Source organism: Opisthocomus hoazin, chromosome 20 (genome assembly GCF_030867145.1).
Source record: "Opisthocomus hoazin isolate bOpiHoa1 chromosome 20, bOpiHoa1.hap1, whole genome shotgun sequence".
Taxonomy (NCBI): Eukaryota; Metazoa; Chordata; class Aves; order Opisthocomiformes; family Opisthocomidae; genus Opisthocomus; species Opisthocomus hoazin.
Genome location: NC_134433.1, coordinates 10,186,052 through 10,212,540, shown reverse-complemented (window position 1 = coordinate 10,212,540; position 26,489 = coordinate 10,186,052). Strand labels below are relative to the sequence as shown.

Here is a 26,489-nt window from a genome sequence, read left to right as displayed (position 1 = left end):
AGCATCAGCACACCAGCCTGACCACGATTGCTCCGGGTGTCTGGCAGAGACAGGGTGTGTTTTGTAGTGTTTCTTGCACTATTCAGAGGGTAACTGAGGTCAGACAGGGAGGTGGGAAACAGGCTTTCCGAGTTGTTTGCCCTGCCTCAGTTTCCCTCCCTGTACCCCCCTACAAGCACGTCCTTGCCCCCCAGCAGAGGCAGCGGCTGTTTAAATGTTTACACAACCACGTGTGTGCCATCGTATGGTTGAAGGCTTTGGCGCAAGAGCAGCTGCTCTGCAGCCCCATCTCGCCCACTGTGCCCCCAAAGCGCGGCTCCCCGGGCAGCAGGAGTGCTCCCCTCCCCTGCCATCACACCCCGTGATGGGGTAGCAGCCCCACAGCTGCCAAAATTACAGCTTCCCGCTTTCAGCCTGGCTTCCGACCCTGCGCCCACGCTCCCCAGGGAATGCCTTTGCTCTGACAGCATCCCCCTGCGGAGGGGGAGACTGCTCCCAGCAGGAGTGAACGTTGCTGGAGGAAGTCTCCAACCCTTGCTGGCAGTTCCACTTCCAGGATACATGTCCAGAGGGGCTTCAGACCAGTGAGGTTTAACCTCAGCCTGTTAAAATTGGACAAACAACATCGTATTTAATACCAAGGTCCCTTGCAAACAAGGATGCGCTCTCTGAGCGGGTGCTTGTGTTGAACACAGCGCCTTCGCAAAGCCCCAGAGGCTGCTCTCACTGGCTGGGAGGGCACGAGGAGGTGGGACCTTGGACCTCATCGCTGGTGGGAGATGTCCCTCCAGCGTGGGTTCCTCCCAGACGCGCTCCTTGCAAGCAGGGGACTGCTCTGCTTTGCCATTTCCCTTAATCTGGATGAGTTTGTTGTACAGAGGAGGAGTAGAGGTGGGAGGAGGAGACAGAGGGAACGAGGGTTTTTAAGCAAAGGATCTCATTAGTTACTTATATCTGCCAGTTGCCATAGTAACTGGGGAAGAGAGGAAACCTAAATCTGAGTGTGTCTGGGTAGCTGGATGCCTGAACCCTCCTCGACCTGCATGCAGCTGCTCTGAAGCCTTGGGAGCGAAGGGGTTCAGCCCAGCCGTGGGCAAAGGGTCCAGGCTGCCCATGGAGCCGCTCCACAGCTCTGGTTACCAACGCTGCCCTGGGGAGAGGCAGCAGATCCGAGCCTCTGCATAAGCATATGGATTTGTGGGGCCTTTTCTTACCTGCTTCTACCATGCTGTCCCTTCTCCAGTCCCTCCGTACACCAGCACAGACTTGTGTCAGTTCTCAAATCCAGCACCAATGCCAGCGGATCTCGGTGTTTGTAGGCACAGGGGTGAATTAGAGCTGCATGGCCACTTTGTGCCACTTCTCTGCTGCTCTCCTGCTCCTCGCACTCCTTAAAATGGATCCCACATTCCCCGTGTGTTGGCTTTCAGTGCAAATTTGTTTAAGGCCACTTCTCTCCCTTGCTTTCTGTCGAAGTGCCCAAGCTACTGATAATGGCTTAGCATAGACAGGGTGTTCCTCCCTGGCCCGGGCAAAGGGCTTGAAGGGGTTAAATTTCTCCTGTTGGGCACCAGGAATGGGAATTTACCAGTGAGGTTTATCAGGTGAGGAGTCATCCTTCCTGAGCCTTCCACCCAAAGAGTGAATGTGCCCTGTTCACTGGCATCCAAAGGCTGAGGTTTGCCCTGTTCTGTGCTGTGCTGAGAAAACCCCTTGGCGTCTGGAGGCTGCTGGTTTGGGTCTTTGTATTCTGCATATTTGCTTCTGTTCTTGTTTTTCTGAAAGGTCTCTTAGAAATAACGTGTGTTGTGGTTACATCCATACAGGTCCGCAGCTGAAATCACACAGCTTCTGCGAGTGCTGAGGTCATACAGTGTGTTAAAACTGTATCACAGCCTTACGGTGTCTAGAGACAGATGTCTGTGGGGTTTTGCCCTTTCAAATGATTGCTTTAAAAAGAAAGAAAGGATTTTTACTGCCTTGTAGGACATTGGTTTGGCCAGAGGTGTCTGTGCATGAGAGGGGAGGAAGCAGGCGGGAGATGAAGTGATTGGGACGGGACCTCAGAACCAGGCACCCGAGTGAGCCTCAGGCAGGGACCTTTGTTCTTCTCTGCCTTCATCTTCTGATTTTTGGCTGCCTCTGGGTTAGCCTGCCTGAGGCTTGTTGGGTGTTATAGATAGAGCGGAGTCCTCTCACCCTCTGAGTTGCAGACTCTCTCCTTGATAAAGGAGTCCTGGGTGACCCGGAGCAGTGAGCAGTAAGTGAATGCCCTACAAGATGGGCAAATGCTTCACAAGGGATCACAGCCTGAAAGGAATGAGATGAGTCCATGGAAGCAGACTGGAACTTTTTCTCCTCGCATCATGTCTGCTCCTGTCCCTTCTGGATCAGAAGTCAGCGTTTCCTTGTGCACTTGCATCATGGGGACACTCCTCTGGGCTCTCCTGTCTCCTCAGATTACAAATCTGAATTAACAGATGTGTTTTTCTTTCTTCTCTCTGAAGACACCGTCTCCAGCAAACTGCAGAACAACAACGTCTACACCATTGCCAAGAGGAACGTGGAAGGCCAGGACATGCTCTACCAGTCTCTGAAACTCACCAACGGCATCTGGATCTTGGCCGAGCTTCGCATTCAGCCGGGGAACCCGAACTACACGGTGAGGTGCCGGGCTGCGGAGGGCACGTGGCGCCGGCCGGGACCCTTCTGGCGCGCCTCGCACGCAGAGCGATCTCTCCTTGCTTTGCCCAACGTGCTTGTTTTGGGGGAGATCCTGTTAATTTGACTGAGGGGTTAGGAATGCCCACTGAACTGGAAAAAAAGTGAGAAACAAGAGAATTACACTGCTCTGTTACCAGTGAGCTGGGACAATGCCCGCTCAGCAATGAGCAGTTACTTGCCAAGGTTACCCAGAGATAAAGCCAAGAGACATTAGCGAGAAAGCACTGCCAGGACACCCTCCCCCCTCTCATAAACAAGGAGAAATTTATGCCCTGCTGCGTCCCTGCAGCAGAGACCGGCTGTCTGGATGTCAGAGCCTCCTTGGCCTTGTGCTGGCATCAGCCGATGGCTGGTGGGAAGGGGCGGTCTGTCCTGCATCGTGTACACGTATAGCTATTCCCTTTGCTTTTCCTCCCCTCCTGAGGACCTGTGTGTCTGAGCATCCTGGTGTTAGAGGATTTATCTCCTGTTGGAAGCTGTTCCAGGAGTTTCAAGAGAAATCCATGGTCTGGGGACCTGCGGGGTGAAAGTGACTGTTGGAATGTGATTTAAAGTGTTTGCACAAGGATTGATGCCACAAGTCTGGTCTCAGCCTGCTCCTCGCTTTAGAGAGCGGTGACAGCCAAGTTTGTGTCTGTTGGAACTGGGCAGCAAATCATTAGAAGCCCCCAGGCTTAGTGCTGTGATTTACAACGTGAGGGCAAGCGAGTCCCTGCTCTCGGGGTTTGGGGCAACCTCCCCTTCCTCCATGCCTGCAGAGGGGCCTACATTTGGTAAGGAATTTGGGAACCCTGCAGCGGGAGTTTGCTTTCGTGTACCTCCTCCTGCTCGTAGCAAGCTCTGAAAAGGCAGTTTTGTGTTGGTGACGAAGAAAGCAGGACCCAGGAGAAAAGTTCTGGGTGACTGTCACCACCCATGTCCTTGGTCGGTCCAACCCATGCTGTAGGACAGACAGGTCCAGTTGCCTTCGTGGAGATGGTAGAAAGCTCCTGCCCTCCTTTGGGCTGCCTCTAACCTCTCCTCTCCTCCTCTCCGCAGCTCTCCCTGAAATGCCGAGCTCCCGAAGTGTCCCAGTACATCTACCAGGCCTACGATGCCATCTTGAAAAACTAACAGGAGATCAGCCTGTGCCTCACCCTGCAGAAGGAGGGGGGAGAAAGGGGTCCCCAGATCCTCCTTCACCACTGGCGCGGGGAAAAGCACTCGTAACTGGAAGCAGCCGTATTCATGTGTAGGATTTCAGTCAAAGGCACTGATTAAACAAGGTAGCAATTAGTATCCACGTGCTAACGATGATAGGGAACACACCCCTTTGATATTTTTAGCGTCCATGGAGTTTGTAACCACTGCTTCGACTACTCCCCCATCCCCCTCGCCCCTCACTCATTGTCCGTTCTCGTGGGCTTCTCCATTTTGTGCCAATGTTTGGTGTTTTCTAAATGGCTTTAGGTGTAGTTACGATTTTGTAAAATACTGCTCATTGAAAGAAAACCAAGCAAAAACCACACGTCCGCTCATTAAAACAAGGCAAAAGTGTCGAAAACATAACACTGCACTTTATTTTATATTTTTATACTTTTTTTTTTGAGTTTTTCTATTGTAATTGGCTTAAAGGAAAGGCGATTCCAAGGAAGTGTTGGGAGCCCTGCAGGGACGTCGGGCTCTAGCAGGGTGAGCATGGCCTCGGGGAACTAGGAACAGAGCCATCAGTTCGGTCCGTGGAGGCAGATGGAGCCCTAAAGAGAGGGGGTTTTTTTATTACACTTCTGCTGGCAGACTCTGCCCTGCTTTTGATGGTGTGTTTTCACTCCAGCCATCTCCCTGGCTCATTAGCTGCTGATTTGAGAAGCGAGGCTGCTCTTGCGTGGGGAGGAGCTGCGGACCTAGATTGGTGATGGGACAGCAGCAGATGAAAGGAAGGAAACAAGCCTGCTCTTAGAGCAAAAAGCTCTAGCCAGAACTCCAGGTATGATCTCTGCATCCCCACCCATCTGCAGCCCCTCTTCTTTTTCTTTCCGTGCCTACTGCTGCCGAGCTGCCTCCTCGGCCATCCCCTGAGCTGTGCCACCTTCGCCCGGCACTGTGCTAACCCCACGGGTCCCCGGGGCTCACGGTGGCAGATCCAGACGCGGCAGTGCTGCTTCCCCGCCGGGGCTGCAGGTGTTGGCTGTGCCCCTGTGGAGAGGGGGCTGCTGCTGGCAGCGTCCCGGGGAGCGGAGCGGCTCTCCCTGTTCACGTGCTGTCCCCCAAACCCAGGCTGTGGCACAGTGGGGGACGGTTTGGGCTGGGCAGTGTTGGTGTCCTGCCTTCCCCGGGGCTTCAGGTCCCAGCTGGGCTGAGAATCGAGCAGATCTTGGAAGTGTTTCTTCCATTTGCAGGCTGGCTCTCTGTGCCCAGAGGCAGGTGGTAACGAGGGCCCGTCGCGTTCCTGCGCTCACCCCCTGTCCCAGGCAGCCCCATGCTCTGGCCCCTCTTTCCCACCTGTCCTTGGGGCCAGGACCGCTTCCCTTTCCAGTCCACGGCTGTGGACTCACCACCTTGCAACCACTAAGTGCTGCACAACAGCAGTGAAAGCAAAAGCCTCTTGCATGTCCTTGCTCCATCCATAGCTTTTCCTGCTTAAACCAAGCCACTAACCGGAACGGCTTCGCCCTCCCCAGCATGCTTTGACGCCATCTCCTCCCCAGTGGGCAAAGCTCTTTCGCATAGCAACCCCCATATTGTCTTTTTAGACGCCACATTTAAAGTCAATGAATGTTTTACGGTGGGAGATGGTTCACCAGGGCTTTGGCACTGTCTGCAACCAAGAGGCCAGTGCTGGGGAAAGGTCATGGTGCCCTGGAGGAGACACCAGCAGGGCCTGGGAGCTGCAGGACCCTGAGGAAGGTGGTCCCCTGCGCTCTGGCTGGAGAAAAAGTGGGGCAGAGCTAGAGCAATCCAGCCCTTGAGCCCTGCCCACGTGTGCTGGGAAGGGATTTGCTCCAAGCGCTGCGGGGTGCTGCAAAAATCATTAACAGAGCAATTAAGGAAGCACCAGTAGCACCAAGTGCAAGGCTGTGTCGGGCTGGGGAGGAGACGGCAGAGGGTCAGGAACAAACTCTGAAGCATCCCTCCATGAGCCAGCTGGTGTAGCTTCAACAGGGGGAGGGGATGCTGAGCACCCCCTTCTCTTGCCAAATTTCTTCCCAGCTTTTCGGGCACGTGGGTGCCTCTGTGCTGCAGGGCAGAGCCTGCGCTCGGTCGGTGGCATTTCGCCCTCCTCTCCCACCGCGCCGCTCGTTCGAGTGTTCGCCGCGTAGTTGTGTTGCTCTTCAGGCTTTACCTGCCGTCCGTGTCAATAAACTCATTTCCAGGAGGCTGTGGCTGTGTGTGGCTCTCTGGGGCTGGGGAGAGGATCCTGTTCCCCTGCTTTTGGCCAGGAGGCTGGATTTGGTGGGAAGGGTGCTGTTGGCTCACTGGCAGCCTTTCATCCTTCTCTTTTCACCAGCCACTTTTCTACAGCGGAGACCCCCAAAATAGGGGCTTGCCCCGTGAGGAGGGAGCCAGCATCCTTGGTCCTCTGGCTGCTGCTCTGTCCTTGTCTCGAAGGGCAGCATGGAAAGGGCCCTGGGTGGCAGGGGCACTGTGCCTGGGCACAGACAGCCTCTGACCAGGGGTGGGAGGGAAGGTGGAGGTACCCAGTCAGCCCTTTCTGGGCCCCAGGTGGGCTGTGGTAGCGTGACCCACTTTCCCTGCGAGGAAATAATAAAATTGTGAGTCGGTGATGTATTCAGATTGCTCTGGAGCAGCGCTGGGATCTTCCAGGGGGCTTTGCCACCCCAGGTCCTGCCTCAGGCAGGGGGAGGTGGGCTGCAAAACCTCCGTACCGGGCCAGAGCAAAGCTCAGGCAGCTGCAATCTCAGCCCTCGGAGCGGCCAGAAATGCAACGCCAGCAGAAGCAGGTTTGGGAAGCGGAGCAACTCTTCTCTCACCCCTGGCTCAGCAGCACTGGGAGATGAGGAGACTTCTACTGCCCAAGGAGCCGGGGTGCCAGGTACCATCATCCCTGCACAGGGGTGTTTCTGTGGTAGAAGCCAGTGGATGTGTCTAGTAGCAACAGCAGCAGCCTGGTCTGGAGTTGCTGATGCTGTCGTGTCCCTTCGTGCATCCCTGGTGTGCCTGGGGTGGGCTGCGCGTCCGACCGCTGGGGAGGGGACAGGGGGGTTGGTCCCTGCTGGGTCTGCTCCTGCCGAGGTGCTGGGGGCGAGCCTGGGGCGGCATTTAGCCCAGAAGGAGCAAAAGCTGCTCCAAGAGGCTCAGGGCTCCGTCCCCTTCGTGTCCTGTGGTGAAGGGAAAGGTTTCTTCCTCCTTCACCGTTCTTCTAGGGCTCCCCAGGGAGAAATCGGTCTTTCCTGCCGCTCTGGATTTGCGGGCACGCTCATGCCCGTCAATGGGGACGCGCCAAGCCCGGGCCACGCTGTGCCTTGAGGACTGGGTTTGCTCCATGAGCGTCGTTAGCCTGCGGTGCTGGGAGCTCGGGGGACAGAGGCGACGGTCCCCAGGCTGGGAGCTGCTCTGGGGGGGATTGTCCCCGCAGCCTTCCCCATTCCCCAGGCCCACGCCGTGGAGCAGGGACCTCTCGGGTCGCTCCTTGCTGCTCTGGCTGGCGATGGGGCCAGCCCTGGGGTGCTGGGTGGGCTCCCCAAAGTCCCCACTGCTCCTGCCAGCCTCGCACGCACCCTACTCCGTGCTAGGGGTGACGGCGGGTCCCTGAGCCCAGCGTGTGGCAGGGGCTGAGGCAGGGACTTGCCCAAGGGTGCTGGAGGCTGGGGCAGAGGTGGGGGCTGACCGCAGCCCCCTGAGCCGGCAGCTCTGCCTGTCCCCCGCTGCGGCCGGCGTGCCAGCACATGGGAACTCCTTGATGGATGGTTCTGGGTTTGTGTCAGTCGCCTGTCGCTGAGGCTGGGCTGAGCCTCCCAGTGCCGGGATCCAGCCCTGCTCCCCTCCCCCCTCACTCGTATATTAAATTTCACAAATAAAACTGCAAGTGAAGAGCATCTCGGAGGGAACTGCTAAAAATAGCCCCGAGGCTGGAGCCTGAATTGTGCTGGCGAGTTTACGTGCAGCCGCGATCCCTGCCCTCTCCCGGAAATATTTCAGGGCTCAGGGTTGCTTTGTGGCGATGCGGGGAACAGAAGATGGGGGCTGTGGAAGAAGAGCAGCATCTAGGGCTGGTAATTACCCCCAGGGACACCTAAATATCTCCCTAGCTGAGAGCATCAGGCACCTCTGCAGGAAAATAAGCCCCAAATCTCTGAAAGCCCAGGTGAAATGCAAGAGATGGAAATGGGGCTCTGACTCCCTTTGCCTGATGCTGATCCCAGCCTTGGTGCAGAGTGGCACGAAGGCTGTCCCGCATTTCGCCAGCTCCCCTGGTCCCCCCGAGCTGTGGAGCTGTGTCTGCCATCCCCTTCTCCCCCAGGAAGGAGATGGCAATGCGTTTCCACTTGTACCCCCTCCTCACCCTGGAGAGAGCCCCTGGAGATGCTGCTTTTCCCAGGCCAAGGTGCTGGGGGGAGCCCGGCTGTACCGTGGCCAGTGTTTCGGCTCAGCCAAGCCTGTGTGATGGCAGCCAGGCCCACGGGGACACCCCGGAGCTCGCTGGTGTCACGGTGAGCTGAAGCAGGGTTTGGGGCCGGCTTCGAGGAGCGGAGAGGTGTGGGGAGTCCAGCGGCAGCGTGTTGTGGGGGCCTGGACCGCGCTCCCCAGAGGTGCGATCAGCGTCTTCCTCGCCATCCGGCGCACAGGTAAATGCTCGGTGCGGGGTGTCCCAACAAAGCAGTTGCTGTGATAGCAATGTCTCGGTACAGCCTGGCACCACCCCGAACTGCGAGCACCCCACGGTGACAGCGGGCACAGAGAAACCCCCAGCCCTGCCAGCTGAACCAGGGGCTGGCACAGCAAGGAGGCGAAGGGATGAGCCCAAGAGCATACCAAAGCGCAGTGTCGGAGGAGGGAAAGGCTCCCTGGGGAGGGTCCTGCCCTCCTCCCCCGAAGGGCTCTGGTCCCACAGGGCTCCTACGGGGCGGGCATGAGGGTACAGATGCTGCGGGGCGCTGGGGAGGGAAGAGGTGATGGTGCAGGGGGGGCATGGGAGGGTCTTTTCCCACCGGCACCTCCCCAGAGCCCCGGGAGAAGCTCGTGTCCCTCCCGGCTTCGGTCTGGGCATTCCCTGCCTCCTTTCCCGGGCGCTGCCTGCATCCCTCCCCGGGCATCCCCTGCATCCCCGCCCGGGCAGAGCCTCCTTCCCTCACCGAGCGCTGCCTGCATCACCCCCGGGCATCGCTGCCTGCATCCCTGCCTGAGCTCAGCGCCTGCCTCCCTCCCCAGGCTCTGCCTGCCTCCCCGCCCGGGCATTCCCTGCCTCCCTCCCCGGGCATCGCTGCCTCCATCCTCCCCGGGCGCTGCCTGCCTGCCTCCGTCCCCGCGTACCGCCAGCCTCCATCCCCGGGCACCTCCCGCATCTATCCCCGGGTACCTCCTGCCTCCATTCCCGGGCACATCCCGCATCCATCCCCGGGTACCTCCTGCCTCCGTCCCTGGGCACATCCCGCATCCATCCCTGAGTACCTCCTGCCTCCGTCCCCGGGTACCTCCCGCCTCCGTCCCTGGGCACATCCCGCATCCATCCCTGGGTACCTCCCGCATCCCTCCCCGGGTACGTCCTGCCCCGCCCGGGCTTTGCGACCCCGCCCGGCCCCCCCCGGCCCCTCGGTAGCTCCGCGCCGGGCGGGGGCCGGGCCGGGCCGGGGCTCTGCAGCGGGGCCGCCCGCCCCGCACCGGGCTCGCCGCATGGCTCCGCCGCCCGCCCGGGAGCCGCCGGCCCGGGCCGCCGCTGCAAGGTAGGGGAGGGGGGGATGGAGTCGGGGGGGGGGGTCCCCAGCGAAAGTTGAGCGCCGTGCTCCCCTCTCCCCTCTCCCCCCCCGCCCGCCTGAGGGGTGCGAATGTCCCCCCGGCACCCCCCGACCTCCCCCAGCCCCAGCATCCCCCCCCCCCCCCTGCGGGCCGGTGCCGGGGATGTCGCGCTGCCCGCCGCGGCAGGAGCATCCCCTGGGAGGGTCGGTGCGGGGTGCGGGGTGCTGCCCCCCGGGAGCGGGGCTCGCTCCTCCGGCTGTCGCGGCGTGGCGGCTGCGGGACCCCAAGGTCGCGCCCGGGGGCCGGGGCACCCTTCCCGGGAACCGCTCGGCGCTGCAGCCCGCTGAGCTCTGCCTTGTGCCGACCACCGGGACCCCCCACCCCCGGGCTGCCTCTCTCCCCACCACCCCACCGCGGGCCGCCCCGCAGCCACCCTGCTCCCTGCCTCAGTTTCCCCCAGCGCTGCCGGGAGCTGCCGGGTCGGCCTCTGACGCTTTGGGGTGCAAGCCCGCTTTCCGGGGCCTGCGAGCCTCCCCTGTGCCCGGCGGGAGGGGGACGGGGGGTTTTGGGGTGTCACGGCGGGGGTCAGCCCGCTCCGCCGCCCAGGGCAGCCCGGCGGGTGCTGGGTCTGCGGCTGCGTCACCCTGTCACCCCCCGGCACCGCAGAGGATCTGGGGTTGCTTCTGCGAGGAGGAAGGGTCTGTGGGGATGGGGGGTGTCCCTGCAGTGGAGTGGCCCCCTGGGATCTGAGCTGACAGTGTTTTCTGATGGCGGAGAAAAGCCCTGGCGGGCCTGGGCTTGGGGGCTCCTGCGACCCCCCCGGAGCGGGTCCCCAGGGACAGCCAGCACCCCCACGGACAGTCCCAGCGGCACAGCGTGCCATGTACCCCCGGCCCTGGTCACAAACCCACCCTGCTGCGCTGTGTCAGGCCCTGCTGAAGGCCCCCAGCCCTGCGCGAGGAGGATGAGGGTGGTGGGACCCATGGCCCAGCCCGGGCGGCTGCGGGAAGCCTGGCCTCGCCAGCACCCAGCAGCGGGGACCCCCACAGCCGGGCTCTCCCCGCGGCAAATAACCCCCGTCAAAACAGGCAGGATGGGGTGGTTTGACCCTGCCACCTTCTGCCAGCTCAGGGACCTCTGCCCTGTGCTTTGGAAATGGTTTTCAGGGAAAACGGACCAGAGCGTGGCAAATTGGTAAAAGCATCCCCACTTCGGGATAAACCGCCAGCAACTTCCTAGCGATGGGAGCAAGAAAAAACGGGACCTGGCCCCTTACCCTGGCTGTTTCCATTGCAGCTCATGGGCTGGAACCTGGTGCCAGCGGGCGGTTGGGGTCCTCAGACTCAGTTCCCACATTCTCGCGCGTGGGTTATCACCCCGTGTCCCCCCCGCACGCCTGGTCCTGCCCCAGGGCCCCTCCGGCCTCAGCGCGTGTGCCAGCGGCTTGTGGGCTCACCCTGTCAGCTGGCTCGGAAATTAGTCTCCATCAAGTTAATTGCCAAACCGCTCAAAGCCTGAAATTAAACATTAAAGCTATCGCTCGCAGGCACAGAGCAATTCCCACCCCGCCCCAGCAAAGGCAATTCTGGCTGTCCAAGCAGAGGGAAGATGGATTCCCGGGTCAGGGCAGCACTGGCATCGGGATGGAGCAGCCGGTGACGGTCCCTGGGGGTGCTATGGGACAGACCCCAGCACGGCCCGGGGCTCCACTGCTGCCAGGCTGGGCAAACCCCGCACCGCAGACGGTTCCTTTCCTGGAGATTTCCTTCCTCTGGTACCAAAAGGGGTAAACGTGCCTGTGAGAACCTTCCTGGGACGGAGTTCGCTCAAATTCTGCTTCTCCTTGGCTCCGCAGGGTGGGACCCTGCGAGGGGGGCCCTGGGGTCTTGCAGTGCCGTGGCTGCTGCTGGGGACGTCGCCCAGCCCTGGGGGATGCTCCTGCTCCCCGAGGACAGACATAACCCTTTTCCCCGGCCTCCTGCTTGGAAAAACATCTCCTGAAGCCGTAGTGGACTCAGCCAGGATGTCTCTAGGATCTGACCATCTTCTCCTTGGCCTTGCAGTGAGGGGCTGGCCCGGAGGGGGAATGCATCCTGAATGGGGCTGAGGCCCCCCACGCGGGAATATGCAGCCTCGGCGCGGCGGGCGCAGCACCAGGGCAGCGGCCAGCGCGCGGCGGCATGGTGGCAACGTTCAAGATCGCCGTGCTGGGAGCCCAGGGCGTGGGCAAGAGTGCCATAGTCCGGCAGTTCCTCTACAACGAGTTCAGCGAGGTCTGCGTGCCCACCACGGCCCGCCGCGTCTACCTGCCCGCCGTCGTCATGAACGGCCACGTCCACGACCTGCAGATCATGGACTTTCCCCCCATCACCACCTTCCCCGTCAACACCCTGCAGGTAGGGGAGCACCCTGCTCGGTGCGATGGGACCCCCACGGTGGGGGTCTCGGGTGACAGCGGTGGGGTTTCGCTGTACAATGCTGTGGGGTCCCGGTTCCTCCTCTTCAGGGGATGCGTCTCCCTCCATGTCGGGGTTTGCTTGCTGAAAAGCTGATGCAAGGGATCGTGTCCTCACGGCTGCTGGCTGAGCAGGCCTAAGATCAAGCGTCTTTTGCAGTTTTATCCACTTAAAATGATGGCAAATATGGGAGGGACGGTGTCCTGCTTCAAGGACCGCGGCTCCGGCAATGCCCGCGGCCCTGCCGGGTCTCCAGCCGGGCGGTGGATGGGGGAGCACTGGGATCCAGTTGCATCGCTGTCAGAGCCGACGCCAGAGAAGGGCTAGGGGAAGGCGGCCAGAGCATTCGGGTGAAAACCAGGGATTTCTGGAGAGCCGGACCCCGACGCACCCACTGCCCGAGCCAGGCGGAGCGGGGCTGCTCATCCCCTCCCGGGGTGGCCGTCACCCCCCAGCATTGCCCGGGCTGGTCCCCGGAGCGCCGAGCCCACCGAAACAGCCCCAAAAGGCACTGGGGGGGTTGGAAAACCTTGCCCTCAGCACTGACAACTTCAGGGGGTTTTAATGGGGAAAAAGGGGATTTTAAGCTCGTGCAATGGCTCTGTCCCAGGGGCACAGGTTGTGCCAGTGCTGAGGGGAAAAGAGCTGGAGGTGCCCAGCCGTGGCCGCAGCCGTGCCGGAGGGCAATGCCACCGGTGGCAGCACCTTGGGAGGAGCTGGGGTCTCTTATATTTTTAATCAATATAATTACATTGCTCCTGTGCGTGATGGGGACGGGGTTATCGGGGCCTCGTAGTGCTCCAAGTGTCCCCTGAGCCGTCAGGCGTGACGCGAAGTGAGCGCTCCGGGGGCGAGGAGGAGGTTTAAAAATTAATCGGCGTGTGTGGGGAAAGAAAGGTCAGCGCGAGAGACAGCCCGAAATAGCAGAGGGTAATTTATTGACACGGCAGCTGATGCTAACGCACTCGATTAACTCCCTGCCTCGCCGCGCTCAAGAGGAGGCGGCCGGTGGGAACAGATGGAGGTTTCCAGGGAAGAGAGGATGCTCAGAGGGATGGCTCCGAGGGGAAAGGAGAGGACTGCGGTGGAGGACGCGGCTCTGCCTTCTGGGAAGCATCGCCGGGCTCTGCTCCGTGCCCGGGACCAACACCCCCGACGCGATGTCCTAGGAGAGGAGTGGGAGCCGGTGGCTGCCCGACGTCCCGCTTCCGCACGGGGCCAGGCGGGATGCGCGGCACGACCCTCCCCCAGCCCCAAGCATCCCGGGAAACCTGCCCTGCGCGGAGAAAACCATCCTGACGTCGTGGGGCTGGAGCGAGCTGCACCCCAGCGTGGCGAAATGGCTGCGATTTATGAACCTCCCAGGAATATCAGGACTCAGAGGAACCTGAGACGCTGCTGCTTCATCTGCCCGTGGCTCTCGGATCCCGAGGAGCTACACACCGTCTCCCTCCGTGGATGGGAGAGGGCCTTGTCGTGCCGCTCGCTCCCAGCTCCTTCCCGTGCAGTGGGCTGCGATGGAGACCAGCCCACACCCCAGGACTTCCCTGCTCCCAGTTCCCTTCCGTCCTAGGCCTTCTCGTATTCCCTCATTCCGATGATGAACTCAGAAAGGGATGATTCACGGTACTGAAGAGGTTTGCTCGGGGAGAAGTGATGCCTCTCCTCCTTGGTGCATCTTCCTCCTCTCCAGTGGTGCTCGCGAGGGTGTGCGGTGCTGCCTGCACGGGCTGCCCTTGCCCAGGAGCACTGCTGGGCTGGGAAACTGGCTGGAAGTGGGGCAGATTTTCACACATATAGCACTGAAAAAAAAAAAATCCTGTTATTCTGGGAAACCCAAAGCTTTCCTAACAATATGCATTTCTTACAGCTCCAAATTTTGGCTGTGGAGAGGCCACCCCTGACTGCCTCTGCCCTGGCTCCCATCTCGGTCTCACAGACTCCCCCCAGGAGCTGCTGCTCCGCTCCCATCCCCAGGTCCCCTCCATCCCCTGCCATCACCTTCCCCCTCCGACCCACAGAGCTGCTGGGCCATTGCCCCCAGCCCCACGGGGACGCGGACGGACTCGCTCAGCCCTCAGCATCCTCCTCAGCTGCCCTGCCTGAAAACCAGGGGGCATCACTAATTAACACACCTAATTAGCAGCTTTGGAGGATGAAACTTTGACATCCTGTGCAGAGGGTTGCATTCAGCCCCGCTCCCAGCTCACCTCTGGGCCACTGTGCAGGCTGTGATCCTCACTCGGGAGAGGAATTGGGGCTGACAAATCCCGTTATCTCCCCTGGGTTAACGAGGGGGATAAGGGATCTCCGGAGATGGGGGGTGGCTGAAGGACTGCGGGGGGGCAGACGCAGCCGTCACAGGGATGGGTGAGGGCAGAGGAGAGGGGAGCTGGGTGCTGGGTGTCGGGGCTGGAGAGGATGCAGACCCCTTGCTACCTGCTCCTTGGTGTGCCCGGCCCCAAAGCAGTGCGGGGCATCCCCCGGGCACGGCGACGGGGCCGAGCCAGGATTGATCCCTCTCTGCACCTTGCAGGAGTGGGCGGACGTGTGTTGCAGGGGGCTCCGGAGCGTCCATGCCTACATCCTGGTCTATGACATCTGTTGCTTTGACAGCTTCGAGTACATCAAAACCATCCGCCAGCAGATCCTGGAAACAAGGTAGGGACCGCTTCTCCAGAGGATGCAACACCCCGCGGCTCCCGGTGGGGCGGCACGGCTCGCCCCAGCGCTCTCCTGCTCTTGACATTGGAGATGAGACAATAAAGACTGGGGCAAAGCTCCTTTGAAGGGCTGGAAGCCCAAAAGCAAAAACAAAACCAAACCTGAGGGCAGGAGAAGGAGCAGGACCCCGGGCAGATATCCCCTGCGGGTGAGGGCAGCCATCCCTGGGAAGGCAACTGGGGCTGGCACGGTGGGTGGCTGGCCACGAAGAGGGACAAGGGGACAGGCCAAGAGGAGACGCGTCCCTCTTGGCAAGCCAAAGTGATGGTGAAGGCTCTGGAGAACAAGTCTGATGAGGAGCAGCTGAGGGAGCTGGGACTGTTTAGTCTGGAGAAGAGGAGGCTGAGGGGAGACCTTATTGCTCTCTACATCTACCTGAAAGGAGGGTGTAGTGAGGCGGGTGTTGGTCTCTTCCGCCAAGTAACCAGCGATAGGACGAGAGGCAACGGCCTCAAGTTGTGTCAGGGGAGGTTTAGACTGGATATTAGGAAAAATTTCTTTACTGAAAGAGCAGTCAGGCTGCCCAGGGAGGTGGTGGAGTCACCATACCTGGAGGTGTTCAAAAAAGGTGTGGATAAGGCACTTCAGGTCATGGTTTAGCAGACATGGTGGTGTTGGGTTGATGGCTGGACTTGATTATCTTAGAGGTCTTTTCCGACCTTAGTGATTCTATGATTCTATGAAAGCCAAGAGCCGGTTTGGGGCGGGTTGGGGTCTGCAGGCCGGTCGGTCGTTGCGCTGTGCCCTGACTCCTTCTGTCTTCCCTCACGACCCGCCCTCCCCAGGGTCATCGGCACTTCGGAGACGCCCATCATCATCGTGGGCAACAAGCGGGACCTGCAGCGGGGCCGGGTGATCCCGCGCTGGAACGTGTCCAACCTGGTGAAGAAGACGTGGAAGTGCGGCTACATTGAGTGCTCGGCCAAGTACAACTGGCACATCCTGCTGCTCTTCAGCGAGCTCCTGAAGAGCGTGGGCTGCGCCCGCTGCAAGCACGTCCACACCACCATCCGCTTCCAGGGTGCCCTGCGCAGGAACCGATGCACCATCATGTGAGCCTCCCCCTGCCCCGACGGACCTCGCGGCCACCCGTCCTTGGGGACCGCGGCTCCCCGCTGAGCGCTGGCATCACCGCTCTCTGCCGAGGTGATGCCGCGGTGGGAGCTGTGCCCGAGACGCCTCGGGGTTTGCTTCCCCGCCGGCGCTGGCACCCTGCCGTGACGTTTGTGGATGGTGCACCTTGGGCAGTGCTGGGCAGGGCGATGCGGTGGCCACCGGCCGGTCAGAGCAGGAGGGCGGCCGGGCTGCCAGGAGGTAGCAAGGGGTGAGGGGTCCCGGGGGGGCTGTGTCCCTGCCACGCCTGAACCGCTGCGTGGAACCAGGGGGGTGGAGGAGACGCCTCGGAGGGTGCCCAGAGGTTGGCTGTCGGGTCCGTCTTTGCCGGCTCCTGTCCCGGCGTCGCAGGGGCAACGCTTGCTGCTGCCTGCCATCGTCTGCACCCTGGAAGGAAACTGCCGGTGCCTGTGGCCCGATGCGCTGGGCGTGGCTCTGTCCCCAGGGCAGGGTGGAGCCGGGGGTCCCCTTTTCCTCCCTGTGGAGCTGGGGCTTCTCTCCTTGGAGGGCAGAGCAGCCTCTGGCAAAAGGTTAGGTTACACGGGCTCGCTTTTGGCTCAGTTGGGCCGGCTCTCCAGGCGGAATTTCTGGATGAAAGCAACAAAACAGGGGGGGGAAAAAATTAAGCCCCCATCCTGTCCCTTACATCTCCGCAGGGTGACGGGTGATGGTTCGAAAGCCCCTTCTGCCTCGGTTCAGCCAAGGAACGCTTCCCCTCCCCCACCAGCCTGTCGAACACCAAATAATTTCGAAATTCTCCTTGCCGGGCAGGTCACCCCTCCGCTACCTCTCGTCCCGGGCTCAGCAGGCGACCGGCTTTGCACGGCTCCAACCCAACCCCCCGGCGTCCCCGGGGAGGGCAGGCAGCCCCCGCCTGCCATCGCACCCTGCCAGCGGTGCCGCGAGGTGGGCCTGACCCTCGGTGGGCTTTCCCCGGTGACACTGGCCTCCACCCACGCAGGACGGCGGCGGTGCGAAGGCAGCCTCCAAAGCAATAGGGAGCTGGAGTTGCATTTCCAGTTGTATTTCTTTTTTTTCCTCTCTGTGTATCCCTAATAGGAAAGTGAGCCCTCCATTAATTTTTTTCTTTTCCCGATTCTTTTTAAAAATTTTTATCTTGTTCTCACACCGGGCTTGTGGCTCACCTGTGTCTTGTCCTGCAGGGCAGGTGGCAAAGCGCAGCCCACATCTGGAAAGGGTGTCAGGGCGGTGTGCCGGCGAGGGGCGAGCGAGAGGCCGAGGGGGTCACTGTTCCTCCTTCTTGGTGGGTCCCTAGGAGACATGGGGAAATGCCATCCTCATCCCCTGAGGCAGGATCTGAGGCTGGTCCATCCTCCAGTGAAACCACCTCAGTGATTTCTGGTGTAGCGAGGGGGTGCGGGTGTTCGAGGGGACGCAGGTGTGCAGTGCTGCTCTGGGCAGTGAAGCAAAAGGACACCAGTCCATGCCTTGGCCCACGGGCAGGTTTCCATCGGCGGCAGCACCGCTGTGCTCTCGGTAACGCTTTCTGTTCAGAGCAGGTCCGGCTGAGCTCCGGCACCATGCACTTCACCGCCCTGTCCCTGCTGCCTGTCCACGCTGTGGGGCTGCAGGGGGGTCATTGTGCTCCTCTCTTCCCACCCCCAGCAACCGCTTTGGGAACCAACTCCATTCCTCTTGCTCCAAAAAAAAAAAAGAGAAAAAAGGAAAAAAAAAAAAGAGCAAAGTGACGGGGGGGGACATGGGGTCCACCTCAGGTGGCTGCGAGAGCCCTGGCTGGGGAAGGGCAGCGGCACTCATTTCCACCCCTCGCCTTCAAGGCAAACCTGCCGGGCCCTCCAGCCTCCTCTCGTCAGGGTTTATTAACACGTGTGAGCCCACGTTATCGGTCTCTGGCTAGCTTTATCCCCTCAAATTGTTTGAGAAGGAAACTCCCTGGTAAATGCTAATAATAAAGCATTTATAAAGTGCTCCGACGTACACATATCAACGACTAAGCCAATACATTGTTTGTTATAACCCTGTAGCCTGCAGTTTATAGCACAATTAGTTACAGGTTTTTATAGCATCTATTTAGTATTTTGGAAGAAAAAAGGTTATAAATATAATTGTTATATTCTATTGTACTTTATAGACAGAGAAAATTATATTAGTAATGATAACTCTCACTGCTTCGACGGCATTTCCCAGCTCCCAAGAAAAAAGAGGGCTACAAAGAGCTGCTATCCCGAGAGCTCAGGAGGGGGCAGGCGGTGGTACCGGCGGGTGCGGGCAGGGAAGCCGGGGCAGGGGGTCCGGCGTGCGGCCAGGCTCGGGGGACCAGAGCAGCCAGGAGCACAGCAGCAGCTGCATCCAACCCGCGCCTTGCCCCTACTCACACCCTTCGTACAAAAGCTTACTGCTCACCCAACACCACCCTGGTCCTGCCAAAAGCAACCTGCTCCCGAGCCTGGGAGAGGCTGAGGATGTCCCCATGGCAGTGCCGGGTTTGTGCCCCTTTGCAAATGGCACCGCAGGAGGCGATGCCTGGGTTTGGTCCAGCCCCGGTGAGGATGCTTCCCTCTCCTCCTCCTCCTCCTGTCCCACCGAGCGTCCTGGTTGCCTGGACTTGGCTTTCCTTTCCCCTCTGGACTTCTTGTTGGAGATTCCCCAGGTGTCTACACCACCTGTAACACCCTGCACCTACTTCTTTGAAATCGAATTAAAAATCAGGTCTGTCCCCCCTTGTTCTGCACCCGTCTCGCTGCTCTTTGCTTGCGGTGCCAGACTGCTCGCCGCCCTGCTGCCGCTCTCGCAGCCCTTCTGCGGGAGGCAGCGGTCGAGGGTGGGGGAGATTGTTTCTCCTCTACAAAAGGGATATTTTTGGACCCAGGGTTTGCATCTGCAGGGCTCTGGTGCTCGCCCTTGGGGCTCCTCTGCGGGAATGTGGGTCTGGCTTCATCCTCTCTGGGAAGATGGGGCTCTTCTGGGCCCCGTGGGGTTCCCAGAGGGACGTTTGCTGTGCACAGAGGCAGCAGACCAGCAGCATGAATTCCCTCCACCAGCTGTGACCCCCGCCCCTCGCTATCGGGATTATCCTCTCTCCCTCCCCACCCACACAGAAATGAAGCCAAAACAGAAGAGCTTTGGTACATCTCTATTGCACAAACAGCATTGCCAGGGCCGTGGCTGCAGGATTGGGAGGGCAGCAGTGACTGCAACAAGCCTTGGTGACAGCCACCACCCTGACCGAGGTGCCCACCGGCCCCCCTGTGTCTCCCACGAGGAAGCCTGTGGGGCTCAGCAAGGGTCGCCTCCTGTGACCCCCCCCCCACCCCCTGAACTGAGCGACCCAAACGCTCATTAAGGCTCTTGCTGCTGTGAGACACGAGGATCATTAGTCCCATTATACAGACCGGGAAGACTGAGGTACAAGATGGTTTGCACGCTTGGATGCCATGTGCGGGGTGTCCCTGCTTTGGGGCGACACTACAGGGGCCGGCTACCCCCCTTTTCCCTGCAGAAGGTGCCCCATTCCCTTAATTTGGGGCTGGATTTTTCCACTCAAACCAGTACAAGAGGGCCTGTTTAGGAGGAGAATTACCAGTCCAAAAAAAAACCCCATTGGGATGGGGGGTGCAGGTCTGAAGAGCAAGGGGGAGACCTCTGGGGACCCCCGGGAGCAAATCCATCTCGCTGCCCGCGGGCACCGCAGCTCCGGGCTCAGCATCGCTCCCACCTTCGGACGAGCGAGGGGTCTGTCCCCTCCAAAACCCGGAGAGGGGGCTCAGACCCACACCTCCTCGTCATCCTCGGTCAGCCAGGCACCACTGTCGGCTGGCGAGGGCTTGGCCCTGGGCTGGGGGTGCCGGGGGGGTCCCGGGGAGCGATGCTGGCCCCGGGGGGGGAGCGGACGCTGCCCCAGCGGGGTGGGGATACGTGAGGGTCGCTTGCCTGGCCGGTGGTCCCTCCGGGGACGCGTCTTGGGCCGCAGCTTCAGCTTATAGATGGAGGGCACCCGCTCGGGTTTCTTCAGGCACCGACGGGGCTTGGGGACATTGCTGGCCCTGGGTCCCCGCGGGCTCTGGTCCCCCACTCCCGGCCCCTCCGGCTCTCCCCCGGCCGGGAGGGTGGTGGGCTGCGGGGCGGCTCGCGGGGGTGTTTTGGGGACCCGGCTCCCCAGCCCCGCGGGGCGCAGGGGCTGCCGCCCACGGGAGAGCTCCTCCACCACCCGGTCATAGCCGGGGGGCTGCGTGTGCCCCCAGCACCCCCGGAGCCCCTCGCACCCCCCGCTGGGGCTGCAGCCTCCCCCCGGTACATCTGCTGGCACCCCAGGACCCTCAGCACCCCTAGCCTGGGGACGTGGGGCTGGGTGGCACCCCCGGGGGCCCTGGGGACCCCCTCCCGCAGCACAGCCCTTGCACCCATCTGCAAAACGGGCTGGAGGGGTGGGAGGTCGGCAGACGGCCGGGCTGGGTTTGATGGGGGGGTTCACGCTGCCGTCCTGTTTCGCAGTCTGGCCAGAGGAATTTCGGGGTGAGGGCGGTTGGCCCCGTCCCAGGGCTCCACAGCTCCCTACCCGGGAGCTTTTCCAGCTCTGTGAGTCTCCCCGGGCATCCCGGTGCGGGGAGCGGGCAGAGACCTTGACGGGGCTGGGAGCACGGGGTGCTGCCGCAGTGGGGACCCCTCTTCCCTGCACCCTGGCGCCCGCCTTGGACGATTTGCCTCCTTGCTGGGTGCTTTTTAGAGGTGCTGCTGTCAGCCGGGTGCTGGGTGCCGTGGACCTGCCCCGTGCCGCTGCCATGGGGGTTTTCCCCGGGGTGCTCCCACGCGGTGCCTCGGGGACCCCCATGCTGTCCCGCGTGCCGGGGGGCAGCCGGGAAGGGGTGTGTGCCCGGCCCATCGCCCCGCGGCCGGGGAAGCTGGGTCGAGTGGGTGACCTGGACGGTGGCGGCTGCATCTCCACAGGGGTGGCCAGTGGCTCCCGGTTCCTGCAAGAAGAGAGAGTGGGGGGGGGGGGGGGGGGGGGGGCGCCAGGGAGCCACCATGTCCTCCCTCCATCCAGCCTGGTGCTGGGCACCTCCGGAAAGGAGGGGAGAAAATATCGAGGATGGGAGAAAAGCTGCTCTGAAACCAGGCAGTTTGGGGCACGAAGCATCTCTGCATCGCTTACCTGCCCGAAGGGACCCTCTGGGGCTGCTTTGGGTCTCGGCGAGGGCTGGCACCCGGTGGGCGAGTCGAGCCCTCCGGTGAGGGCGTGGGGGGGGGGCCGGGGGCTGGGGGGGACGCGGGACCCCCAGGGGATGGGGGGCAGGGGGCTCTGCGAGCGGCTGACCAGCAGCGAGGGCTGGGGCTGGGCCCTGGAGGCTGGGCGCAGCCGGATTTCGTGCTGCACTTGCTGCTGGGGGGTCCTGGTTTTCAAGGCTTGTTTGTGAGCTGTGGGAAAACGGGGTGGGCTCAGCACCCTCGGCCAGCGCACCCACCCCCTCACTCAACATCCAACCAACCCCCCCCGGGGGTGCTGCTGCAAACCTGAGCTCCCTGCTAAGGGGTTTTTGGGGTCCGGCTCCATCCAAAAGTCTGCCGTGACCTCTAGTGGCCACCAAAGCCGAAGAGAGTCCCCAACCCCAAACATTCCCCAGCAAAGCAACGAGGCGTCGAGGTAACGAGGTCTCCTCCGCTTCCCACAAACCACCCCAGCAGCAGCGAGACGCAGGACACACCCCCCCCCACCCCCACCCCCCCCACCCCCCCTGCCACGGGGCATCGCCGCGGGGTTTGGGGACGCGGGGACTCACCGAGCGAGGTGCAGCGGCACGGGTCGTGCTTGTCCAGGTAGTGCTCCAGCGTGTCCCAGCCGCCCCCGACCCGCACCATGACGTGTTCCCGCAGGATCTGCGCGGGGTGCCGCGTGCTGTCAGGCCCGGAGAGGTGTGTGCCGTGCACCCGTGGGACCCCCACCTCCTTTTAAGCAGCCTGGGGGTGGCACGCTCAGCCGGGCTTCGAGAGCTGTTGGCTTGCCCTAAGTGCCACCACGTCCCCCAAAGGGCAGCTTCACCCCCAGCTCAGCGCTGCCGAGGCAGGGAGGGTCTCAGCTCCTGTTGGCATCCCAACAGGCATGTTTCTTCACCCCACGGAGAGTGGGGGGCCTTTTGGGACAAACCCCTCTCCACCGACACGTGCTGAGCCCTTCGGGAAGGCCAGGCTTAGGGATGGATCCAGGCAGTGACAGGGCATCCCAGTGTTCCCATTGCTGGGTAAGACCTGGCTCTGGCTTGGCGTGGGACACCAGGTTTTTTTTCTTGCGCACATGGGTGGTTACATCCACGCAAACACAGCACAGGGCTGGGCTTCCCGGCTTTTGGGGCAATGGTCAGAAAACCCACATTGGCCTCATTTAGTGGATGGATTATGGAAGAGGCTTCATGCAAGCAGAGCAGGATGCCTGGTGCCTGTGCCCCAAAAGCACAGGGTGAAGCGGACTCACCCGGACAAAGATGAGCGTGTCAGAGTCGCCCACACGGTACTTCCCTTCCGATATCTTGATCATGGGGAACTGGACAGGGCAGGTACAGCGGCTCACCAGGTGCTGGACCTGAGGGCAGCAGGGATGGGTCCTCATCAGGGCTCCTGGGAAGGGTCCTGGGGTGGCCATCCCCATCTTCATCTCCATCCCCATCTCCATCCCCATCCCCATCCCGCTCCATGCCCATCCGTACCATCTGGTCAAGGTTGTGGAGGTCCCTTGGCTCCCGGGGTGGCCGGGGCAGGGAGGTGTCTGCAGGCGGCAGGTCCAGCTCCTGGCGGAGCTCCTCCTCGATCTCCTCCTCCATCTGCACAAGGGTTGGGGCGCGCATGCCAAAGCGGGCAGCACGGCGTGCCAGCTCCAGTAGGCACAGCACAAAGTTCTTCTCGTTCTTCCTGAGCACCAGGTCCTCCGTCTCAAACATCAGGACGTCTGGGGCAGGGCAAGGGTGGACTGAGCCAGGGCAGGCACTTGGAGACAGGGACAAACGGGATGGGGGGCACAGGTGGAGTCAAAACCCACCCAAAGGGATGTTATTCCCCAGAGCCAGCCCGCTAGGAATATGGCTGGGTCCAACCAAGGCTGGGATAAATTCACAGAGGAAGAGCCTTCCCCTTGGGCATCTTCAAGCAAAGGCGTGACGGCTGTTTCACGGCATCCCAAAGCCACAAAACCCCGCGGCTGGGTGTGCTGACCGTGTGTCCCTCCATGCCCATGCCCCTCCTGAGCATCACTGGTGGTGGGGACTAGGTGGCAGACCCTTTGCTCAGAGCCAGGACCGCTCCTGATGTCCTGATGGCTGAGATCGTGCCGCGCATGGCAGGGCCGCGCTGCAGCATCCGCCCTTTCCATTTCCACCCCCTCCAACACGTACTTGCACCAAAGTAAACACGCCCGCTGCGTGCCAGCACCCGGAAAGCTGCAAGGGGAGCTTGTGCAAGAAATCCCAGCTGAGGGACACATGAGCACGGTGCTGCCCGATGCTGGGGTGGCACTGGCTTTGGGGGACACAAGGGAAAACACCAGGGGTGATGCCAGGAGCAGCCGGAGGGGATCGCACACAGGGACATGATGGCAGCTGGAGCCCAGCACCCTACCTTTAATATCCATCTCCTTCCTGCACCACTGGATGAAGTTGGAGACGTTGTCCCTGGCCTGGAAGGTGCCCGGCTGTGCCGTGACATTGCAGGCAACGCCAGCGGCGGGCAGGTGGAGGTGGCAGGCCACGCCAGGGCAGGCACGGGCAAACTCCCTGGCCACGTGGGTGATGTTGTTGGCGTGGGAACAGAGCACGGTCCCCGTCTCCAGCACCTCCAGGAAGGTGCCCACCTCGATGTCCAGGTTGTAGAGCTCCTTCAGCCACTCCGCCAAGTCCTCCTTCATGGCGTAGAGGTACTGTTCGCTGGACTGGTAGGGACGGATGCTCCGCACCACGGTGCCCAGCGTCCCCCACATGTTGCCATAAGACTGGGAGAAGATTGAGGGAAAGGGGTGGTGGGGACATGGGGAGCTGCCCCGGGCCCTGTCCCCAGCCCACCTCCCCAGCAGCCACACTCACCCGGTGCCACTTGCTCTCTGCCACCCGGGAAGGTGACGCCGTCCTCCCGGTGCTGAAAGCCTTTCTGGGGTCCCAGGGCTGGAATGCAGCGTGGGGAAAGGAAATCACCCTCCTGGGCAGTGGGTGTTTTGTTTCCTTCCCAAGTGCTGTTCCCTGCTCCTTGGTGACAAGGGACAGGCTGCAAACACTCCCCGTTAACCCTTCACTTCCCTCCCTCCCGCCGGGAGCCCGGCTCCTTCTTCCACAGCTGCCCCAGGGATGGGTTTTTCCCCTAGGTCCCTGGCTCCGGGGCAGGAGGGGGTCAAAAAGCAGCTCTTCAGCCTCCAAAGTTGCCCACAAACCCAAAAGAAGGGGGATTTGCCCCCTCCCTGCCACCACTGCACCCACCTTCTCCCGAGGTGGGGTGACCTGGAGGCCCTACAAGATGCATCTTCAGGGCACGGTACCCCTGAATTGATAGCCCTGAGGCAGTCACATTTTTGCACCCATTTTACAGGCTCAGACACTGCTGAAATGTCACCACGTGGCATTGCCAGCCCAAACGAGGAGCCCATCCGAGCATGGGTGACCCCGAACACAGCTCCCTCCTCCCTGGGTGGGGTGCCCAGAGGGATGGGGAGAGGCTGACCTCAGTACAGGTCCAGCGTGAGGACCTCTGAACACATCATGGTGGGGATGCTCAGACCGGTCCCTCCACATCGCTCCTGCTCTCCACCCACTCTGGGGCACAGCGGCACCAGGAGCTGGAAAGCCAAACCCCAAGGTTGGGGCTTCCAAAAGCCATAGGGATTGGGGCAGAGATCCCTCAGAGAAAGCTGGTCCTGATGATGGTTGGGCTCCCAAACTCCTTGGCTCAGCTATCCCGCAGGACCTGCAAATGTCCCAGCAGATGGAGGAGGAAGAGGCTGAAGAGCTGCAAGAGGTAGAGAGTAGCAACAGAGACACCACTGCCATCACTTGCTCTGTGCTTTCCACCAAGCCATGGAGCAAGTGGGTGGTCTGAGAGCCGAGCAGCCCCAAGCAGCCCCAGACCCCCATGCTCTGCCCCGTGGCTCCCCCTCCACCAGCTCCCCCCACCCACAGCCCCCGGGGCGGCACTCCAGGGAAACACCCCCATGCTGACTGCATCTTCATTCACTCATCACTTCATTTCATCTCCTGGTGAAAATACCAGTGGCTGCTCATGTTTGGGTGTAAATCCCTACACTGGAACCCGGGCTGATCCCTCGAGCCTGCTGCAGCGAACAGATTGGTCTCATCACCTCCAAAGGTTGGGGCCAGGGCAGGTCACCCCAAGGACCCTGCTCCCCGGGAGTCCCCTTCGCTCGAGGGCTCCGACCAGCCCTCAGTGGGAGCTGGGAAGCCCAGCAACGAGCAGCGTGTCAGGGCTCAGCCCAAGCTCCATGGAAATGCAGTAGCTTGGCTTGCAAATCACAGCACAAATCCACCAATCCTCTCCCACAAACCTCTTTCTGGAAAAAAAAAAAATATATATATATATATAAGCGTGAGGGGGGTTTATTTGCCTGCCTGCCTTTGGGGTTTCTCTGCATTGTGCTCCCTTGCAAACTTCTTCCCAAATTGCCCACATTAGTGAGGTCTTCGGCAAAAGCCAAGCTCCTCCAAGCATGGCATGACTCCAGGAGCTGGGGCTTTAAGAAAAGAGCTACATGGGTGAGTGGGCACTGCTGGGAATGTCACAGACTCCCTCACCAGCCCAGGGCTTGCAGAGCTGCCCCAGCACCCAGATACTTGCACAGAAATCAAACCTACCAGGGATGTGCTCACAGCCTGGGACTGAAACTGAGACTCTTCTCAGCTTGGGGGGCTTCTGGCTGTGGCAGGGGACCCCGTTCTCTCCCCGGAGCCAGCTGCTGGTGCTCACGGCAGCTCACACTCCAGCTGGTGTTATTTTGGGGGAAGAAATGCAAGAATCTCAGCTATTCCCCGGGGCTGGGGAATGTGTGGCAGGCTGGCCGGAGGAGTCTGCGCCCGGCATGCTCTGCCAGGGAGCCCAGCAGGAAAAAAAGGATCCTTGTGACGCAGGATTTTCAGCCAGGGCACCCAATGGGGCCAATAACACGGCTCAGGTTGCGAGTCCTTCTCCCCCAGGCCCCCCCCAACTTGCGGGGTGCAGGCAATCCAGCACAGTCACACCTTCTCTGCCAGCAACGCCGTGCTCAGCCCCAGCCCTGGCAGCATCGCTCCTGATACCAAAACATCCCAACAGCACACAGCCCCAGCAAATACACTGTGGCAAACAGGGGAGGAAAAGGAAAATCCCAGAACAGGAGAGGACTCGAGGTTGTCCCACGCTCAGTCTCCGTCCGGTCCCACGGCAGAAGGGATGCCCGGCTCTTTCCTAAGGGGACACGAAAGGGGATAGCAACCCGCTGCTTCTCTGCAGAGCTGCAGGCACGGAGTACCCCCAGGGTATGGACGGACCCATAAATCCTCCCGTCTCCAAAAAGCAGTACATGGAGCAGAAGCCACGCTGCTCTTCTGACCATTCTCGATGCCTAGAGCAGACACCTTG

The 26,489-nt window shown here is 61.1% G+C and overlaps 3 protein-coding genes across 10 annotated transcripts in view; 2 read left to right on the top strand and 1 right to left on the bottom strand.

The window, feature by feature from the left end:
• Positions 1–6,079, top strand: part of AP2B1 (adaptor related protein complex 2 subunit beta 1) — an 80,582-nt gene extending 74,503 nt beyond the window's left edge. For all 7 annotated transcript variants that reach the window (XM_075440191.1, XM_075440192.1, XM_075440186.1 and 4 more), the window contains 2 exons: positions 2,508–2,662; positions 3,763–6,079. In XM_075440191.1, coding sequence (XP_075296306.1) covers positions 2,508–2,662; positions 3,763–3,837 — 230 coding nt within the window. In that variant the 3' untranslated portion in view covers positions 3,838–6,079. The remainder of the gene's footprint in view (positions 1–2,507; positions 2,663–3,762) is intronic.
• A 2,391-nt stretch (positions 6,080–8,470) lies between these two features.
• RASL10B (RAS like family 10 member B) lies at positions 8,471–18,616 on the top strand. Of its 2 annotated transcripts, none has more exons than XM_075440196.1 (4): positions 8,471–8,510; positions 11,682–12,014; positions 14,611–14,735; positions 15,584–18,616. In XM_075440196.1, exons 2-4 carry the CDS (start codon positions 11,799–11,801, stop codon positions 15,852–15,854), a joined length of 612 nt encoding a protein of 203 aa, XP_075296311.1. In that variant the 5' UTR covers positions 8,471–8,510; positions 11,682–11,798; the 3' UTR covers positions 15,855–18,616. The 2 variants fall into 2 exon arrangements, with proteins under 2 accessions (XP_075296311.1, XP_075296310.1); XM_075440195.1 differs by lacking the exon at positions 8,471–8,510 and adding an exon at positions 9,522–9,605.
• LOC104329402 (GAS2-like protein 1) lies at positions 18,132–23,850 on the bottom strand. The gene is made up of 10 exons (XM_075440055.1): positions 23,493–23,850; positions 22,589–22,827; positions 22,357–22,464; positions 21,668–21,764; positions 21,043–21,305; positions 20,810–20,860; positions 19,669–20,118; positions 19,534–19,627; positions 19,048–19,247; positions 18,132–18,572 (listed from the first exon to the last, which is right to left on the bottom strand). The coding sequence occupies exons 1-10, from the start codon at positions 23,848–23,850 to the stop codon at positions 18,261–18,263; spliced, it is 2,172 nt and encodes a 723-aa protein (XP_075296170.1). The 3' UTR covers positions 18,132–18,260.
• Between the last annotated feature and the right edge of the window lie 2,639 nt (positions 23,851–26,489).

Excerpts from the sequence above, each read along its gene's own strand:
- RASL10B (XM_075440196.1), top strand. The coding sequence starts at position 11,799 with ATGGTGGCAACGTTCAAGATCGCCGTGCTGGGAGCCCAGGGCGTGGGC. Across the intron at positions 12,015-14,610 it reads TCCCCGTCAACACCCTGCAG|GAGTGGGCGGACGTGTGTTG; the intron begins GTAGGGGAGCAC and ends TGCACCTTGCAG. Across the intron at positions 14,736-15,583 it reads CAGCAGATCCTGGAAACAAG|GGTCATCGGCACTTCGGAGA; the intron begins GTAGGGACCGCT and ends CGCCCTCCCCAG.
- LOC104329402 (XM_075440055.1), bottom strand. The coding sequence starts at position 23,850 with ATGTGGGGGACGCTGGGCACCGTGGTGCGGAGCATCCGTCCCTACCAG. Across the intron at positions 21,306-21,667 it reads GTGCCGCTGCACCTCGCTCG|CTCACAAACAAGCCTTGAAA; the intron begins GTGAGTCCCCGC and ends GTTTTCCCACAG. Across the intron at positions 19,628-19,668 it reads TGACCGAGGATGACGAGGAG|ACCCCTCGCTCGTCCGAAGG; the intron begins GTGTGGGTCTGA and ends TGGAGGGGACAG.